Genomic DNA, 20,656 nt, shown 5'->3' on the forward strand with positions numbered 1-20,656 from the left:
CGTATGCTCAAGCATTTCAGTGGACTGTAAGTCAACCCCACAATTCTGGTGAATGCTGAAGCAAAGTACCTCGGCTCCCTTCTCCAACTCCATGCACACGTTTCCACCATCACACCTGATCGGTCCTGGTCTCACACTGCTCATCCTCTTGCTCTTCACATACTTATAGAATGCCTTGGGGGTTTTCCTTAATCCTGCTCGCCAAGGCCTTCTCATGGTTTTCCTAATTCCATTCTTAAACTCATTTCTAGCAGCCTTGTAATTTTCTAGAGCTTTAACAGTACCTAGTTTCTTAAACCTTTCGTAAGCCTTTCTTTTCTTCTTAACTAGATTTTCTACGTACCTTGTACACCACGGTTCTTTAACTCTACCATCCTTTCCATCTCATTGGTACGTACCTATGCAGAACTTCACACAAATATCCCCTGAGCGTTTGCCATATTTCTGCTGTGCATTTCCCTGAGAACATCTGCTCCCAAGTTTCTGCCTAATAGCATCCTATTTCCCCCTACCCCAATTAAATGTTTTCCCAAATTGTCTGCTCCTATTCCTCTCCAATGCTATGGTAAAGTAAATAGAGTTGTGGTCACTACCTCCAAAATGCTCTCCCACCGAGAGATCTGACACCTGACCAGGTTCATTTCCCAATACCAGATCAAGTACAGCCTCTCCTCTAGTTGGCTTATCTACATGTTGCGTCAGGAAACTTTCCTGAACACACCTAACAATCTCCACCCCGTCTAAACCCCTTGTGCTAAGGAGATGCCGATCAATATTAGGAAAGTTAAAATCTCCCATCACAATAACCCTGTTGCACCATTCCAGAATCTGCCTCCCTATCTGCTCCTTGATATCCCTGTTACTATTGGGAGGTCTATATATAAAAAAAAACACCCAAACAGTTATTGCCCCTTTCCCCGTTTCTGACTTCCACCCACACTGACTCAGTAACAACCCCTCCATGACTTCCTCCTTTTCTGCAGCTGTGACACTATCTCTGATTAGCAATGTCACGCCCCCACCTCTTTTACCACCCTCTCTGTTCTTTGGCAAGTGTTTTGGGCCGAATGGCCTGTTCTTGTCAAAAACTTTCTAATATTCTAATAAAATATAACTCAAAATGCATGTTGTGTGCCTAACAGATAAAGAGTAAATAGCTGGCTGTCACCAGTGGTTTCTCTCACATCCTGTTACACAGTCTGACAGTCCACCAGTCCTGATTGTCCTGTACCTCCTTCCTGACGGAAGTGGGTCAGAAATTGTGGAATGCGTGGTAGGGATCCTCAACGATGCTTCAGACCCTTCGGCTGCAGCACTGCCGGTAAACGTCACAAATAGTGGAGGAGGGTGACCCCAGCGTTCCGTCGGTGGATTTTACTGTCCTCTGTGGGGTCTTTCACTCCGATGGCCTTTACACAAGCGTATTGAGGAAAACTAAGAAATATAATATAATTTATGAGACAAAACGTGTAATCAAACAGTGACAAGCAACCAAAGTGCAAAAGAAGACAAACTGTAAAATACTGGGAAAAAGGGCTTTGTACTTCCTGAATGTCCTGGCTCCCATCTGGAATGATGCCTATCTCTGTGGGCTCAGCACAATCAGAGTCAAACGAGGGCTGAGGCGAGCTTCTTTCCCTCAGCCCTGCTCTCTGACCGTCTGCTGTCGTGTCTGCCACAGTGTCTGACTCTGGCGTTTCCTTCCTGCTCCTGAAGGCTGTCTGATTCGATGTACAACACAGTGCGCCTGTGGATAATCCTGGGGCTTTGCGCTTTGCGTCTTCTGCTGACCCGCTATCACCTACAGGCCTACCTGAACCTGGCCGAGCGGTGGGTGGAACTGATGAGGAGGGAGGCCGGCTGTATCTCCATGATCGAGATTCAGCGGAAGGTAAGCATGGCATCGTGGGGAGAAGGAGGGCTCAGCATTCACAGCAGAAATGTGGAGGCTGTACAGGGAGCACCTGTTGGGGGTTCTGGATAGATCCGTCCCACTGAGGCAGAAAAAGGATGGTAGGGTGAAGGAGCCGTGGCTGACAAAATAGCAGCCTGTTCTCCCAAGTGGAAATGGTTGCCTCGTGGCTAATGAAGAAATTTGTTCAAATACCACAACAATAGACCCAGTGACACGTGGCTGCTCATAAAATGCATCACACTTCTCAGTAGCACCATGCCAGTATTCCCATCAAGCTCCCCGTTCCAGCTTTGTAATGCAAACTTCAAGTTCAAACATAATGTCGAAGGATACACATTCTATTGAAAGAACTGGCATGAAGGCAGAGGAGGTGGCATTGCTTCGTTGGTAAAAAGTGAAATCAGATCATTAGAAAGAGATGACATAGGGTTGGAAGGTGTTGAATCATGGTGGATGGAGCTAAGGAACTGCAAGGGTAAAAAGACCCTGATGGGAGTTGTATACAGATCCCCAAACAGTAGTAAGGATGTGTTCTACAAATTACAACAGGAGATGGAAAACACATGCCAAAAGGGCAGTGTTACAATGGTCATGGGATACTTCAATATGCAGATAGATTAGGAAAATCAGGTTGGTGCTGGATCCCAAGAGGGGGAAATTGTAGGGCGCCTACGAGATGGCTTTTGAGAGCAGCTTGTGGTTAAGCCCACTAGGGGATCAGCTGTTCTAGACTGGGTGTTGTGCAATGAAATGGAATTGATTAGAGATCTAAGGTAAAAGATTTCATGATGAATGTGATCATAATGTGATCACATTCATCATGAAACTTGAGAAGGGGAAGATAAAATCAGATGTATCAGTATTACAGTAGAGTAAAGGGAATTACAGAGGCATGAGAAAGGAGTTGGCCAGAATTGATTGGAAAAGAACACTGGCAGGGATGACGGCAGAGGACCAATGGCTGGAATTTCTGGAAGCAATTTGGAAGGCACAGTTTATATACATCCCAAAGAGGAAGAAATATTTTCAAGATAAGATGACACAACCATGGCTAACAAGAGAAGTCAAGGCCAATATAAAAACCAAAGAGAGGGCACATAATAGAGCAAAAATTAGTTGGAAATTAGAGGATTGGGAGGCTAGTAAAAACCAGCAAAAGGCAATTTAAAAACGTCGTTAAGAAGATAAAGATGGAATACAAAAGTAAGCTAGCCAATAATATTAAAGGGGAAACCAAAAGTTTCTTCAGGTACATAAAGTGTGAGAGTATGTATTGGACTGCTGGAAAACGAGGCTGGAGAGCTAGTAATTGGGGACAAGGAAATGGTGGACAAACTGAATAAGTATTTTGCATCAGTATTCACTGTGGAAGACACTAGCAGTATGGTGGAAGTTCCAGGTGTTGGGGGTCATGAAGTTACCATTACTAGGAAGCATGTTCTTGGGAAACTGAAAGGTCTGAAGGTAGATAAGTCACCTGGATCAGATGGTGTACACCCTAGGGTTCTGAAGAGGTGGCTGAAGAAATTGTGGTGGCATTAGTAATGATCTTTCAAGAATCACTAGATTCTGGAATGGTTCTGGACGACTGGAAAATTGCAAATGCCAATCCACTTTTCAAGAAGGAAGAGAGGCAGAAGAGAGAATATTATAGCCCAGTTAGTTTGACCTCAGTAGTTGGGAAGATGTTGTTAAGAATGTGATTCCTGGGTACTTGGAGGCACATGATAAAAGAGACCATAGTCAGCATGGTTTCCTCAAGGGAAAATCTTGCCTGACAAATCTGTTGGAATTCTTTGAAGAAATAACAAGCAGGGTAGACGAAGGAGAATTGGTTGATGTGTACTTGGATTTTCAGAAGGCCTTTGACAAGGTGCCACACGTGAGGCTGCCTAACAAGTTACAAGCCCATGGTATTACAGGAAAGATTCCAGCATGGATAAAGCAGTGGCTGATTGGCAGAAGGCAGAGAGTGGGAATAACAAGATCCTTTTCTGGCTGGCTGCCAGCGACTAGCGGTGTTCCACAGGGAACTGTGTTGGGACTGATTCTTTTTGCATTATATATCAATAATTTGGTTGATGGAATTGATGGCTTTGTTGCAAAGTTTGCAAATGATATGAAAATGGGTGGAGGGGCAGGTAGTTTTGAGGAAGTACAGGGGCTACAGAAGGACGAACAGATTAGGAGAATGGGAAAGAAGTGGCAGATGGAATTCAGTGTCAGGAAGTGTATGGTTATGCACTTTGGTAGAAGAAATGCAAGGACTGTCTATCTTCTAAATGGAGAGAAAATACAAAAAGCTGAGGTGCAAAGGGATTTGGGAGTCCTTGTGAAAATTTGCAAGTTGAGTCTGGGGTGAGGAAAGCAGATGTAATGTTAGCATTCATTTCAAGAGGATTAGAATATAAAAGGATGTAATGCTGAGACTTCATAAAGCACTGGTTCCTTAAGGTTGTTATAGCTGGGGGCGGTAAGGGGGATAAGCTCCCACTACCTACTAAATGCTCCCACTGGTGTGCGCCTCAAATAGCCTCAAATTCTGCTGCTCATCTTCACGTGGCTTTGCTACTAAGCCTGGTGAACCCATTTCTACTGACAGGAGGGGCAAAGGCCGGTTACTGGCACCTTAAAACCATCACTTCAGGCAGATGGGTCTCATCAGTTGTGATTGGCAGCTCATCTTGGAGAAAGAAAACTCTGACCTCAAATCCCCACTGCCTTGTGGCTAAACCCACTCATGGGTAAAGCTTCTGGAGTAAACCCAGAGGAAAAATCCAGAGCCCGAGTCGCTACGGCAGTCCTACGGTGAGTTCAATGCTGAGTGGCAACTCCAGCAAACTGCTGATACAAAACTGTATGTCTCTGCCATTCTTTTGGGTTCAGCTGAATGGAGAGGGAAAGCTTGCTGTATGGGCCCTCCACACTGTACTGTCACAGAGAGGGAGAGCTTGCTGTATGGGCCCTCCACACCGTACTGTCACAGAGAGGGAAAGCTTACTGTATGGACCCTACACACCGTACTGTCACAGAGAGGGAAAGCTTGCTGTATGGACCCTACACACCGTACTGTCACAGAGAGGGAAAGCTTACTGTATGGGCCCTCCACATTGTACTGTCCAGGCTAGGGTGCAGTATCCATGGTCGACCCTGACTGATGGAGGCCTCACTCGCTCACTGTAAAGCACTGGTGAGGCCTCACTTGGAATATTGTGAGCAGTTTTGGGGCTCCTAATCTTAGAAAGGATATGCTGAACTGGAGAGTATTCAAAGTACACAAAAATGATTCCAGTATTGAATGGCTTGTCATATGAAAAGTGTCTGATGGCTCTGGGACTGTATTCAGTAGAATGAGGGCTGAACAAATTGAAGTATATTGAATGGTGAATGGCTTTGAAAGAGTAGATGTTTCCTATGGTGGGATAGTCTTGGACCAGTAGTCACAGGCTCAGAATAGAGAGACATCGTTTTAGAACGGAGATGAGGCGTTTCTTCAGCCAGAGAGTGCTGAATCTCTGGAATTCATTACCACAGGCAGCTGTGGAGGCTAAATCTTTATGTGTATTTAAGGCAGAGGTTGATAGTTTTGTGACTGCTCAAGGCATGAAGGGATACGGGGAGAAGGCAGGAGTCTGGGGCTGGATCAGCCATGATGAAATGGCGGAGCAGATTCGATGGGCCAAATGGCCTAGTTCTGGTTCTGTATCTTATGGTCTTAAGTTCATGATTGTTATCTGCCTGTACATGTGTACAACGAAACGAAACGTTCCTCCAGACCACAGTGCACCCATAAAACATATATCACACACAGCTCATGACTCCAGTGTAAAGCTTCCCCATCTGCCGACCTTACGACTTGCAGAGCCATTCATTAGTCACATGTACTTGGAAACATACAGCAAAATGTGTCATCTGCATTGACAACCAACACAATCTAACAATGCACTAGGAGCGGCCCACAAGTGTCACAACACACAGTACGGTGCCAACGTACCACGTCCGTAATGTTCAGCAGCACAACACAGTAGCAAAACAATCCCCTTCACTGCAGGACGGATTTGAGCATGGGCTGGAGTTGAGAATTGTGTTAGAGTAACCGATTATAAAGAATGTATTGCAAATTGGACCTAATTTGAAAGTGTATTTTGAGAACACTGTCTGGGCTTAATATCACCTGGTGCTTGCTCCCAGTCCAGGGGCTGCATCTGTATTCTGAAATCATGATCCCAGGGGATATGTGACACACTGCCATGATTCCCCCCAGAGGACAGTTGTGTCCATGTTAGGTGGCTTACAGGGTATTTTTGTTTCTCCTATACCAGATTTCCCGAGTGTTCTGCTACCTGTGTGTGGTCACCGTGCAGTACCTGGGCCCCACCATTCTCCTGCTACACTCTACTCTGCTGCTTAAAGTGTTGGGTAAGCCAATTCTGCCCTGGGAAAAAGTCTCTGGTTGTCCACTTGATCGATGCTTGTTATCAATTTGTACACCTCAATAAAGTTACCTATCATCTTCCTTCACTCGGGAAGAGAAGAACCCCAGTTTGTTCAACCTCTCTTAATAAAACATCTTCTCTAATCCAGATGGTATCCTGGTAAATCTCCTCTGCACCCTCTAAAGCTTCCATATCCTTTCTATAATGAGTCGATCAGAACTGAACACGATACTCTACATGTGGTCTAACGAGTCTTATAGAACTGCAACATTACCTGGTATCTTTTGAACTCAATCCCCTGGCTAATGAATGCGAACACATGATACGCTTTCTTAACCACCTTGTCAAATGAAGTGCCAGCCCATCGGTATGCCATCATCGCCCGGTCTGGGTGTCGGATGCTGCTCCCCGCTGCAGCTCTGGGGGAACAGTTCCAGAGTAACTGTTATTCTCTTTTACACTTACGTGTTGGAAATGACATTGATCCAGTTGCTGGGTGAGGGGTCTTGATGGTTTTGTTCTGGATTCCCCCAGCACTTGCTGCATTCACCCTGAACAGCATCCTTGCCTTATCCACTCACTGGTGCAGCAACAGCGTCTGCAGCGGCTCCTTGGTAATACTGCCCAGTCACACTCCCTGACTCTGGCATTCGGAAATCGAAGCCTCGACTGAATACAAATGCCAAATCTGTTGTGTCTGAGTTCTGAATGTTCTCAGGCTGTGGGGATCCACAGACTTCTGAAGGAAGAGCACTCTAGGATAGAAACAGGCCCTTTGGTCCATCTAGTCCATGCCAAACATACTTTTCCTAGTCCCATCGACCTGCACCCGGACCATAGCCCTCTATACCCCTCTCATCCCGTGTACTTATCTGAACTTCTCTCAAGTGTTGAAATTGAAGTTGCATTCACCTCTTGCATGGGAATCTCGATCCACACTCTTACTACCCCTCTAGTTCTAGTCTCAGCCAACCTTGGTGGAAAAAGCCTGTTTGCATTCACCCTGTCTATACGTCTCGTAGTTGTGTATACCTCTATTCCCTAGAATGTAGAGGTTTGGGAGCAATTTGTTAAAGTCCTAACCTATTCACTCTTTCCCTATAACTCTGGTCATAGAATCCCAGCAACACCCTTATAAATTTTCTCTTATTGATATCAATTTTATTGATATCTTTCCTCTGTAGCTCTGTCCTGAACAGCTGACTCCCTTCTCCTGAGATTGTATCCTTGGTTCCAGATTCCAGCCCAGCCACTTTCTCCACATCACAGTGAGGTAGCCATCCATTCTCTCAACTACAGTGTGATCCTTGTGTGGTGCTGAGGCATCCAGTCCCCCTCCTCTTTCCTCAGGAACTTCCTCTGACCACAATCAGAATCAGGTTTATTGTCATGGCCTCAGATCTGTAACTACGGGCTCTGTCTTTTTTCAGGGGACTATTCCTGGGGTTGGTACCCGGAACCTCCTGGAGTTTCACTAGCCATTGATGCCAGTCCACATAACTCGGGCTCTGCACCCGGCGAAGAAGATGATTATCGAATGGCCGTCTCGCAGATCACAGCAGCACTGGGAGCCTTGCGGAACGTCTTCACCCCACTCTTTTACCGGGGACTCCTCTCCTACCTGACTTGGTGGCTGGCTGCTTGTCAGGTGGTGACCAACCTCTTCGGCCTGTACTTCCATCAGTACCTCATGGGCTCGTAGGACGGTGAGGTAGCTCAGCTACGGGACCGTGTCTGCTCTCTCGAGTGCCTTCCTTCTGTCATGTTGGACCACAGGCAAACAGTCCAGCTTAAACAAGGCTTCTTACTTCTTCACCCGTTAGTTTCTTCACTCGCCCCCCCAACCCCTGTACACGCTGACCCCTGACCCCCACAGAAACGTCCTCTCTCCTCTTTGCCTGTGGATAAGGTATAGACAGCAGTTTGCTGTAACTGAGCTCGTGGTGGTTTGTGTGGAAGAGACAGGTGCCCATACACCCAGGGCAAGGTACTGGAAATTTGTCTGATCAGTAGAAGCTGAGCTGTTGGCCTCTCTGTTCCTGGTTCACTCTTCCGGACAGTTGTTCATCTAACGTTAAACACCTGAGCTGGGTTTTTGTTCAGCGTGTCTTTTTCTCAGATTGCAAAGCGGTGTCTGTGTTTCTCCAGTGAGGGCAGTGAAGGGTGAAGTTGTTTGGTCACGCACATGGTGCGTAACTCTGTGTGGGAGTGGGCAGAAACCCTGGCAGGTGTGGGATGGACAGAGCAATGGGATCTGAAGCAGACCGAAGAGACAGTTCTGGGTCTCACACACCATCTGCTGGAGGAACTCGGCAGGCCAGGCGACATCTAGGGAGGGAAATACACAATCACCACTTTGGGCTGAGACCCTTCATTAGCTCCTGAAGAGGGGTCTCAGCCTGAAACATTAACTGTTTATTCCCTTCGTAGGTGCTGCCTGATCTGCTAAGTTCCTCCAGCATTTTGTGTGTGTGTGTGTGTGTCTGTCTCTCACGGCGACAGGTGAGATGTTTGCATTGGGGTTTCGGGAAAGTGATGCAGTGTTTCAGGTGATGGTGGGGCACAAGGGAGGGTTGTGGTGAGGGCAGGCTTGAATCCTCACCAGATCTCTGGAAACTGCCATCCTTATCCCGTACTGACCATGAACGTGATGTTTACTGTTTCCAAGGCTGCTAAGTGCCTGTAGATCTGTGTTGTGTGTGTGTGTGTGTGTGTGTGTATATACTATGGGTAACACAGAACAGAGAACGGTACAGTACAGGCCCCTCAGCCCACCATGTTGTGCCAAGCCAATTAAATCAGGAATCAAATGGCCAACTCTTCGCCTTCCCAACGTCCATATCCTTCCATTTTCCTCACATTCATGTGCCTGTCTAAAAGTCTCTTAAAATTCTCTGATGTTTCTGCACCTACCTCCACCCCAGGCACCCACCTTCTCTGAGTAAAATAATTACCCCTCACATCTCCTTTGAAATGACCCCCTCTCACTTTAAGTGCATGCCCTGTGGTATTAGACATTTCAACCCTGGGGAAAAGAGGCTCTCTGTGCCTCTCATCATCTTATCAAACTCTTATCTGCCTCTGCCGCTTCAGAAGGTGAGGACATCCCAAGGGTGTTAGAACGTAAGGAAATGATGTCAAGAATTTTCTGATGTAAATAGTTACAACCCCATGTCCTCTCACCTGTCAGTAGTGTGGAATGTTACTCGGTGGTCACTGATGTGACTGGTGAGGGAGAGGCTGACACAGAGGCAAGTCTCCCAGGGGAAGGTTAGCACAGGTAATCCGCCGTCCCCTCTCCTGTTATACCCTGGGAAAGATGAGGGTTATGGTTATGAACAGGGTGGGGTCAAGGATATAAAGAACTGCAGATGCTGGAAATCTGAAGTAAAGTCAGAAAGCTGTGGAAACACTCAGCAGGTCAGGCAGTGTCTGTGCGGAGGGAAGGAGAATTAACTTTTCAGCTCAATGGCCCTTTGTCCTGATAGGACACTGGACTGTAGAAATGGGATAATTAGAGAAACTTCACCTGTGTGTCTGGGGAGAGGACTGTTTAAAATGAATCTTGTATAATGTACTGTGATGTGGTGGAGCAGAGTGAGTGAGGGGTGAGCCCAAGAGTAAACCTCTCTCAACTCAAGAACATTGATCACTCATACAACTTAAACTTGAATCTGTCAACTTTGAGTGAGTCAAGCAGGTTTGTTGGAGAGGGTCCAGAGGAGGTTCACAAGAAAGATTCCAGGAATGAGTTTAACTAAAGAGCGTTTGAGGGCTGTGGGCCATTACTCGCTGGAGTTTAGAAGAATGAGCGGAGATCTCATTGAAACCTATCGAATATTGAAAGGCCTGGATAGAGTGGAAGTGGAGACAATGTTTCCAATAGTGGGGGAGTCTAGGACCACAGGGCACAGCCTCAGAATAGAGAGACGTCTGTTTAGAGATTAGGACATCCATTTAGCCAGGGGGTGGTGAACCTGTGGAATTCGTTGCCACAGACAGCCATGGAGACAAGTCATAGTCATAGAAAAGTACAGCACAGATACAGGCTATTTGGATATAAACTTATCTGAATTCAAGTCATTGAGAATATTTAAAATGGAGATTGACTGGTTCTTGATTAGTAAGGGGGTCAAAGGTTATGGGCGAACGCATGAAAATGTCATTGTGTGGGATAATAAGTCAGCCAAGATGGCCTGACAGAGCTGACTCGATGGACCGAATGGCCTAATTCTGCTTCCATGTCTTATGGTTTAAAAATGGCTAGATACAGATTAAAGCTCCCTCTATATCATCCTTCTCACCCAGTGAGAGCAGGGTCAGTGTGACACATGGTGTCTCAGTCACTGCAGGGTAGGGCAGCACAGACTGGGTGCACACACATACAGAGGCAGGCTCACCGTGCCCCTCCACTACACTGTCAAAAAGAGACACATTGGTTCCTCTTGTGTTGTGTGGATGTTGGCTGCATTCTGACAACTCTGCATTTAAAACCATAAGGAATACTGTAGAAGCAGAATTAAGCCATTTGGAACATCAAGCCTGCTCTGCCATTCTATCATGGCTGATTTATTATTCCCCTCAACCCCATTCTCCTGCCTTCTCCACATAACCTTTGATACCCTGACAAATCAAGAACTCAACAAGCTCTTAGTTAAATATACCCAATAATTTGACCTCCACAGACATCTGTAGCAATGAATTCCACAGACTCACCATTCCTTGTCACCTCTGTTCCCTTTATTCTGAGGCTGTGCCCTCTGGTCCTAGACTCCTCTACTACAGGAAACACCCTCTGCACAAACAAGAACTTCCTTGTACTGTGTTTGTTCTCTGAAGGTCTTTGCTTATGAAGAGAGACCCACCGAATGAACACTTAGAAATCAGGAATGGGGTGGAGGGGAATACAGGTCATTCAGCCCTTCCAGGGAGCTCTAGCATCGAACCCATCCCGGTAATTGCTGTTCATCCACTTGCGGCCCTATGTGTTTGTGATATTAAAGCAGGGGTTCCCAACCTTTGTTATGCCTTGGACCTCCTGCTCCCCCCCCCCCACCATTAACTGAAGGGTCTGTGGATCCCAGGTTGGGAACCCCTGACCCCACATGAGAGGGTGCACTGACACACTCATGGCTGGGTCTGAGGGTCACTGAAGTCTGTCCACACTTCTCCCTTTGCTTGGTGTCCTCACTGACTGGGCTTTTTCAAGCTAGGAGCAGGCAGGGTGTAGGAATCTTGTGCCCTGCACCACCTGGTCTCACTCACTGTGGGCTGACAGTTCTCACCTCACCACTCTCGTTCTCCCACCACCCGTCTCTCTGTAGTGATTACCCTTTCTGTAAAAGCACACACCTCTCATGTTTTAACAGCTACTGTAAAGTAAATTGCCTTCAGTTAAGGTTCAGTAAACCATCTGATCCAGGTCCCTCTGAGACCCTCTTTTGTGCACATTAGGCTGCGCAGAAGCCTCTGACTGCAGCCTGTAATGTGTGTCTGGGTCACATGCTGCCCGAGGAAAAACTGGCCCCGACAGACTCCCGCGAGACTCTCAATTCACTCATCTGTCTCATTTCCACTCAAATGACTTAATTATAAAGCTGTATGTGTTAAAGGGCCAGTCCATCCCAGCCAGATACGAATTAAATATTAAACCCTCCCATTAGCTCCCTTCGAATGCAGAATTTCATCTTCAAATCCCATTCTGCCGCAGAGCAGCTGCACCAGGCTGGGATTCTCAGCACAACGGTAGTGGGTTGGACATGGAAGGCAGGCTGGGTGGGGGGTTGGGGGTAGTGAATGGAACAGGACCCCCAGTTCCAGTCTGTCATCTGGTGCCCACTGTGGAAATGTCTGTGTGAAAGTATGAAAGCAGACCCTAGTTTCTGTGTGAGTGTGTGTGTGTGTGTGTGTACACTACAGCTCTGATGTCTACCCATCCTCAACAACTTTATCATGTAAACAAGAGTGAAATTGCACAGTATGGACTGATATGTGTGCTTTTGGAAACAAGCTTTTAAAAAAATATAAATATATTTTAAAATCTTCTGTGAGTTCTTACTTTTCTCCAGTCCGATGACCACAGGAAGAAACAACTGGAGTTTCTAAGAAGCTCCAACCCCAGGTCCCAAACTGTATTAGAGCCAAGGACATCTCTTTGTAAAGCAGCAATCAGTGCAACCTACAAACTGCTGGGGACCTGGCCTCAATCTGGTGTTTGGAGTTTTTCATTGAAACTTATCAAATACTGAAAGGTCTCGGTAGAGTGGATGTGGAAAGGATGTTTCCTTTAGACCATCAGACATGGGAGCAGATTTGGCTATTTGGTTCATCGTCTGCTCCGCCATTCAATCATGGCTGGTCCTTCCCCCCCCCCCCCCCCCAGCCCCACTCCCCAGCCTTTTCCCCATAACCTTCGAGGCCGTGTCCAATCCAGAACCTGTCAATCTCTGCCTCAAATACACCAAATGACCTGGCCTCCACAGCTCCCTGTAGTAACCAATTCCACAAATTCACTACCCTCTGGCTAAAGAAATTTCTCTCCAGCTGTTTTAAATAGATGCCCCTCTATCCTGAGGCTGTGCCCTCCTCCCAGATTTCCTTTTCATGGGAAACATCCTTTCCACATCTACTCTGTCTTTCATTTGAAAGGTTTCAATGAGATCCCCTCCCCCAAATCTTCTAAATTCCAGCGAGTACAGGCCAAAAGCCATCAAACGTTCCTAGTATGATAACCCTTTCATTCCTGGAATCATCTTTGTGAATCTCCTCTGAACCTTCTCCAATGCCAGCACGTCTTTTCTTAGATGAGGAGCCCAAAACTGTTCACAATACTCAAGGTGAGGCCTTACCAGTGCCTTATAAAGCCTCAGCATCACATCCCCTTTCTTGTATTTGAGACCTCTTGAAATGAATGTTAACATTGCATTTGCCTTCCTCACCACCAACTCTGCCTGTAAGTTAACATTTAGCGTGTTCTGCACAAGGACTCCTAAGTCCTTTTACATCTCTGATTTTTGGGTTTTCTCCCTGTTTAGAAAACAGTCTGCACATTTATTTCTACTACCATAGTGCACGACCATGCATTTTCCAATATTGTATTTCATTTGCCACTTTCTTGCCCATTCTGCTAATCTAAGTCTTTCTGCAGCCTGTTTCCTCAATACTACCACAAATTTTTGTATCATCTACAAACTTGGCAACAAAGCCATCTTTTCCATCCTTAGAACAGAGGTGAGGATGAATTTCCTTTGCAGAAGGTGGTGAATTTGTGGAATTCATTGCCACAGACAATGTGGAGGCTAAGTTGTTAGATATATTTAAAGCAGAGGTTGATAGGTACTTGATTAGTCAGGCTGTCAAAGGTTACAGGGAGAAAACAGGAGAATGGGTTGAGAGAGAGAATGTAGGTCATGATAGAATGGCTGAGCACTCTCGATGGGCTGAATGGTCAAATTCTGTTGTGATGTCCAATGGTGTTAAGTATTGTGGAAAAACCTGTTGGAAATTCCTCATGTCTGAAATGAATCAGAATCAGGTTTATTATCACTGGCATGTGACATGAAATTGGTTAACTTAGCAGCAGCACTTCAATGCAATACATAATATAGAAGAGAAAAATAATAATAAATAAAATTTAAAAAAATAATGATAAACAAGTAAATCAATCACAGTATATGTATATTGAATAGATTTAAAAAACATGCAGAAAAACAAATACTGTATATTTTTTAAAAAGTGAGATCGTGTTCAGGGGATCAATGTCAATTTAGGAATAGAACATAGAATAGTACAGCACAATATAGGCCCTTCGGCCCACAATGTTGTGCCGACCCTCAAACCCTGCCTCCCATATACCCCCCCACCTTAAATTCCTCCATATACCTGTCTAGTAGTCTCTTAAATTTCACTAGTGTATCTGTCTCCACCACTGACTCAGGCAGTGTATTCCATGCACCAACCACTCTCTGAGTAAAAAACCTTCCTCTAATATCCCCCTTGAACTTCCCACCCCTCACCTTAAAGCCATGTCCTCTTGTATTGAGCAGTGGTGCCCTGGGGAAGAGGCGCTAGCTATCCACTCTATCTATTCCTCTTATTATCTTGTACACCTCTATCATGTCTCCTCTCATCCTCCTTCTCTCCAAAGAGTAAAGCCCTAGCTCCCTTAATCTCTAATCACAATGCATACTCTCTAAACCAGGCAGCATCCTGGTAAATCTTCTCTGTACCCTTTCCAATGCTTCCACATCCTTCCTATAGTGAGGTGACTAGAACTGGACACAGTACTCCAAGTGTGGCCTAACCAGAGTTTTATAGAGCTGCATCATTACATCGTGACTCTTAAACTCTGTTCCTTGACTTAGGAAAGCTAACACCCCATAAGCTTTCTTAACTACCCTATCTACCTGTGAGGCAACTTTCAGGGATCTGTGGACATGTACCCCCAGATCCCTCTGCTCATCCACACTACCAAGTATCCTGTCATTACTTTGTACTCTGCCTTGGAGTTTGTCCTTCGAAAGTGTACCACCTCACACTTCTCCAGGTTGAACTCCATCTGCCACTTCTCATCCCACTTCTGTATCCTATCAATGTCTCTCTGCAATCTTCAACAATCCTCTACACTATCCACAACACCACCATCCTTTGTGTCGTCTGCAAACTTGCCAACCCAACCTTCTACCCCCACATCCAGGTCGTTGATAAAAATCACGAAAAGAGGTCCCAGAACCGATCCTTGTGGGACACCACTAGTCACAACCCTCCAACCTGAATGTACTCCCTTCACCATGACCCCCTGTCTTCTGCAGGCAAGACAATTCTGAGTCCACCTGGCCAAACTTCCCTGGATCCCATGCCTTCTGACTTTCTGAATAAGCCTACCATGTGGAACCTTGTTAAATGCCTTACTAAAATCCATATAGATCACATCCACTGCACTACCCTCATCTATATGCCTGGTCACCTCCTCAAAGAACTCTATCACGCTTGTTAGACACGATCTGCCCTTTACAAAGCCATACTGACTGTCCCTGATCAGACCATGATTCTCTAAATGCCCATAGATCCTATCTCTAAGAATCTTTTCCAACAGCTTTCCCATCACAGACGTAAGGCTCACTGGTCTATAATTACCTGGACTATCCCTACTACCTTTTTTGAACAAGGGGACAACATTCACCTCCCTCCAATCCTCTGGTATTGAATCGGATGGCAGAGGGGAAGAAACAGTTCCTGAATCGCTGAGAATCGCTTCAGGGTTCTGTATCTCCTACCTGATGGTAACAGTAAGAAAAGGATGTACCCTGGGTGCTGGAGGTTCTCGATAATGGACGCTATCTTTCTGAGACACCGCTCCTTGAAGATGTCCTGGGTACTTTGTAGGCTAGTACCCAAGATGGAGCCGACTAAATTTACAACCCTCTGCAGCTTCTTTCGGTCCTGTGCAGTAGCAACCCCCCCCCCCCCGTCATACCAGACAGTGATGCAGCCTGTCAGAATGCTCTCCACTGAACAACTATAGAAGTTTTTGAGTGTATTTGTTGACATGCCAAATCTCTTCAAACTCCTAATGAAGTATAGTCGCTGTATTGCCTTCTTTATAACTACATTGATATGTTGGGACCGGCTTAGATCCTCAGAGATCTTGATACCCAGGAACTTGAAACTGCTCGCTCTTTCCACTTCTGATCCCTCTATGAGGATTGGTATGTGTTCCTTCGTCTTACCCTTCCTGAAGTCCACAATCAGCTCTTTCATCTTACTGCCGTTGAGTGCCAGGTTGTTGCTGTGACACCAGCCCACTATTTGGCAAATCTCACTCCTGTACGCCCTCTCGTCACCACCTGAGATTCTAACAACAATGGTTGTATCATCAACAAGTTTATAGATGGTGTTTGGGCTAATCCTAGCCACACAGTCATATATATATATATATATATAGAGAGTAGAGCAGTGGGCTAAGCACACACCCCTGAGCTGCACCAGTGTTTATCGTCAGCGAGGAGGAGATGTTATCACCAATCCGCACACGTGTTTAATAACATCTTGCAAACATGCTGCAGCAGCTGCTCAGTACTGACGTGTGCCCATTCTCATGCCGGCTTTGCCCTGATCTCTGTGGAATGTTATTTTTAGACACAGAATGGAAATGAGCCCACACCATCCATGTGACCAGTTAACCTACTAACCAGTGTGTCTAGGAATGGGGGAGGAAACGGGAGCGGCCGGAGAAGAGCCTCATGGTCATGGGGAGAGAGCGGTGGGAATCAAACCCGGTCGCTGGTGTTATGTGAACTACAGTACTACGCTGCTTTGCCGTACCTAAAGACAATGCAGTGGATTCTGGTTAATTGGGACACATCAGGACCAAGTACATTTTGGCCCAGTGAACTGGAACCCACTGTAACATCGTTCCATCTGAACCAGTGTTTGGACCCAGGCTGGTCACAGCCACAAAGCAGTTCGGAGTGTTGTTGCTTTTATAATTTGGCTGCCTGCTCCAAGCAGCTGGCTGTAGCTCTGTCAGGATGATGAACAGGCTGTGACGTTCCAAAGAGATATTCACCAGCCAGCAGTGGTGGGCAGCCCAGGGTGTGAGAGTGACCGTGAGACTGTCTGGGGTACGAAGAAAATTTATAAGTAGATTTTGTTCAACAGGAGACTGATTTACAGTGTCACACAAAAACACACACAGTTCTTTCTTGCAAATTAATCAGATTACTAATAACAATTTCAGACTGGTTTAACACACTAAAGATGTATTTACTGTCGGCTGATTCTAATATCCGTTATTTACTGTTAGAGGGAATTTTTAAAGCGAATCTCGGCTCTGGTTTTGGGTGAAGTGAGGATGAATACGCCGATCTTCAAAAGTGTGAGATCGTTGATGGACTCAGTGGCCCCCTGCTCTGTACAGAGGTTAGGGAAGGGCTCCAGCCACAACAGGCTTTCAGCACAACCTCAACGTGCCCTGTTGAACCAAGCCTACTTCCTAATTCTTTAAAGAGGAATTTTGTGTGTTCAGAACCTTCACTGGTGTCACACTATCCAGTTCCCGGTACATGCAGCACTGGTGTAAAGGGGAACGGTTAGGAGGGGGAACAAATCTCAGACGTGGGGTGGGAGCTCTGCCTGTCTCTGTGTGGCCCTGTTGAGGAGTAGTGGGAGTTTTCTCGGAGCTTCTGAACTGTTACCTGTGATTCATCACCAGCTACTCCACACCAGCAGATGGCCGCATTTCTTACCATGGGACGGCTGGTGAAGCAACCACATCCAGCGGCTGCGCTAAGAACAGCAAGCTGTCACCAAGACCAACGCTTGCAAGGGCTTTACTTCAGACAGTTTCAATAACTGAATTTGTAACATACATTTCTGACTGTAACATAGCTTTTACGACATAAGCCAGTGGTATTAACCCTGATTCTGATACCACCAACCCACACACTCGATTCTAGCCATCATTGCCTGCACAGAAATTTACCCCTCCTCACCTTAAATGCATGTTGTCTAGGTCTGCAGCCACTGTTGAGGGATATCAGCTCTGTAGTCTGGGCTGCTGGATTCCCAGACCAGCAAATCTGCTGCTATCCCACGGACAGATCTTTGGGCAAAGTGCCTGGGGTTCCCTCAGGTGTTTACCTGTGGCTTCTCTGGCAGCTGCAAGAACTGCAGCCCATCACTGAACTCTCTTCCCTCACTCAGAGAAGCATACCAGAGTATTTTAGCTGTTTCTTCACACCTGACCCACTCCACTGCATAGCCTATGTACTCCACATCTCCTCAGGACAACCCGATAGGAACATCCAAGGAAATCATGATATAGAAGAATTAGGCCATTCAGCCCATCAGATCTGCTTCACCATTCCATCATGGCTGATTTATTATCCCTCTCAACCCCATTGTCCTTCCTTCTCCATGTAACCTTTGATGCCCTGATTAATCAAGAACCTATCAACCTGTGCTTTAAATATACCCAATGACTTGGCCTCCAGGGCTGTGTGGGTACATGAATTCCACATATTCATCACTCTCTGGCTAAAGAATTTCCTCCTCATCTCTGTTCTACACTGATAAAGACTTGCATTCCTACAGCACCTTCCACATCCTTGCACCATGTCCTCAATTCCTTGCGGTTCATGAGTTCTGGTTGGAGGAGAAAGAAATCACCTGATTTTGGCAAGAGAAATGATTGGCCCAGCCTCTTGTGGAATCCTTGGGGTCTCAGTGTAAAGTCTTGAAAGAAAGCACCTCTGATTCTATGGCACCCAAGCCCACATTCTCCAACAGAGGCACACTGTTATTTACCCAACAGGCCAGAACCTCTACTGCAAACCAACACTAGAGTAGTTAGAAGACTCAGCAAGGTGAATGGCAGGATTCTTAGCAGAGTGGAGGAACAGGGAGGGGTCTTGGGGTCCCTGTTCACTTACCACGCAAGTTGATATGGTTGTTAAGGTGATGTATGGTGTGTTGGCCCTCATCAGTCAGGATTGAGTTTGAGAGCTAAGGGGTAATGTTGCAGCTCTATAAGCCTCTGATTAGACCACATTTGGGGTATTGTGTTTAGTTTTGAAAGCCTATTTATAGGAAGGATGTGGAAGTTTTAGAGAAGGTGCAGAGGAAATTTACCAGGACGCAGCCAGGATTGGAGATCTTGTTTTATGAAGATAGGTTGAGCAAGCTAGTGCTTTTCTCTTCAGAGCAAACAAGGATAAACAGTGGCTTGCTAGAAGCTGTTGCATGCCTGTCCCTCAGGCAGAAGAACTGAGATCTCTGTTCATTCGCCATTTGACCCTGTGAACCACACAGCACATTCCTTCTGAATCAGCCGTGGCTCCTGCTCTGCTCTCCCAGTTCACACCTCTCTACTCAGCGTCCTCTCCTGCTGCTATTTTCAAAAATGTGCGAAATAGTTCAGATACCTTTAACACTTCTAGACTGTATTGTTGTTTCCATAGTTTTCCCTTCAGTAGCAGTTTAGTGAGCAGCTTCTCAAAAATATTAAACTTGTCATGAGCTTCTCTGGCCCTCCTGGACCATCTGCCCTCCCACTTCAACAAATCCCAACACCCCACCAGTGGTAGCTTTTTGTGCAGGCTTGTGTTCTGACAACCCTGCACTTCCTTTCCCAAGTCTCTCCCACTCCCCCTACAAAAATCCATCTACCCTTATCTAGTACTTGAGGTTTGGTGCCTCGTTTGAGAAACTCTAGTGGTTGACAATGACATCACTGATACAATTTGAAGGTGATAGGAGGTAAGTATGGGGAGGGGGTGGGGACATCAGAGGTATTCCCCCCCCCAGACAGAGGGTGGGTGTGTAAACCTGCTGCCGGGGTGGTGGGGGGGGGTTAGTTAGGCAGATGCATTAGGGACATTTAAAAGGCTTTTAGATAGGCACATGGATGATAGAGAACGGAGGACTACTGTGCGTAGGAGGAAGGGTTAGATTGATCTTAGAGTTGGTTAAAAGATCAGCACATCATGGGCTGAATGGCCTGTCTGTTCTCCGTCTAATGACAGATTTATGTTCAAAAACAACCTATTTTCTGTAACATTGCTGAAAATCCTGTAGCAGTTTGCATAATTCCAACTTACTACAAAACATCAACATGTTTGTGCATTTGAACCAACAGCTTTGAGTTGGTTTCCTCTTGTCAGGTGCCCAGTGGCTGGATATGTGGTTGACACCCGCTACCTGGTTCTACCAAACAGTACTTGTTTCAATTTGGACATTTCATTACCAATGAAAATACTTGCTGTTCTTCAAATTTCACTGTGTTTATGTCTTGTGTGGCAGAGATTTCTGTCCAGCATTTTATCAACTTATGAATCGTCATGGTGATCTAGGACAAACTCAAATGCTGGTATTTACTACAACAGCACTGCCTGGCACTCAAAGGGTTAAAATACTGCCATTGTCTGGCCACCACATCAGTGTTTAAGTTAATGAAATGCTTGGATACCAGGTCTCCCCAGCTCGATGTTAAATGGTGCATCTGTTTTTGGGCCTGGTTAGGCCTTTGTTGTAGAGACGGTTGCTAGGTTGAGGGCCTGGGGTGGTGGCAGCAGGCGTGTCTAACAGACACCCAGACAGTATCCCCTGAGATACAACACAATGAACTATAATACTGTCTGGAAAAATAAAAAAGGAGTTACATCCTGATTGCTGGTTTCCCATCCAAGATTCTTTAGAACAAAATCACCAACTCTAAGCATTTGATGGCATCGAAGGGAAAAAAGTCCTGAACGGTGACATTTTTAATGGTAACTTCCACTTTTCACACAGTGTGGAGGATGGTGTC

General features: G+C 46.0%; 1 protein-coding gene across 1 annotated transcript in view; it reads left to right on the plus strand.

Moving 5' to 3' along the window:
* Positions 1-14,362, plus strand: part of tmem161a (transmembrane protein 161A) — a 52,054-nt gene extending 37,692 nt beyond the window's left edge. Inside the window, exons 10-12 of the mRNA XM_072243962.1 lie at positions 1,717-1,891; positions 6,238-6,334; positions 7,782-14,362. Of these exons, the coding sequence (XP_072100063.1) occupies positions 1,717-1,891; positions 6,238-6,334; positions 7,782-8,053 (544 nt within the window). The 3' untranslated portion in view covers positions 8,054-14,362. The remainder of the gene's footprint in view (positions 1-1,716; positions 1,892-6,237; positions 6,335-7,781) is intronic.
* The last annotated feature ends 6,294 nt before the right edge of the window (positions 14,363-20,656 follow it).

Source organism: Mobula birostris, chromosome 26 (genome assembly GCF_030028105.1).
Source record: "Mobula birostris isolate sMobBir1 chromosome 26, sMobBir1.hap1, whole genome shotgun sequence".
NCBI classification, from domain to species: domain Eukaryota; kingdom Metazoa; phylum Chordata; class Chondrichthyes; order Myliobatiformes; family Myliobatidae; genus Mobula; species Mobula birostris.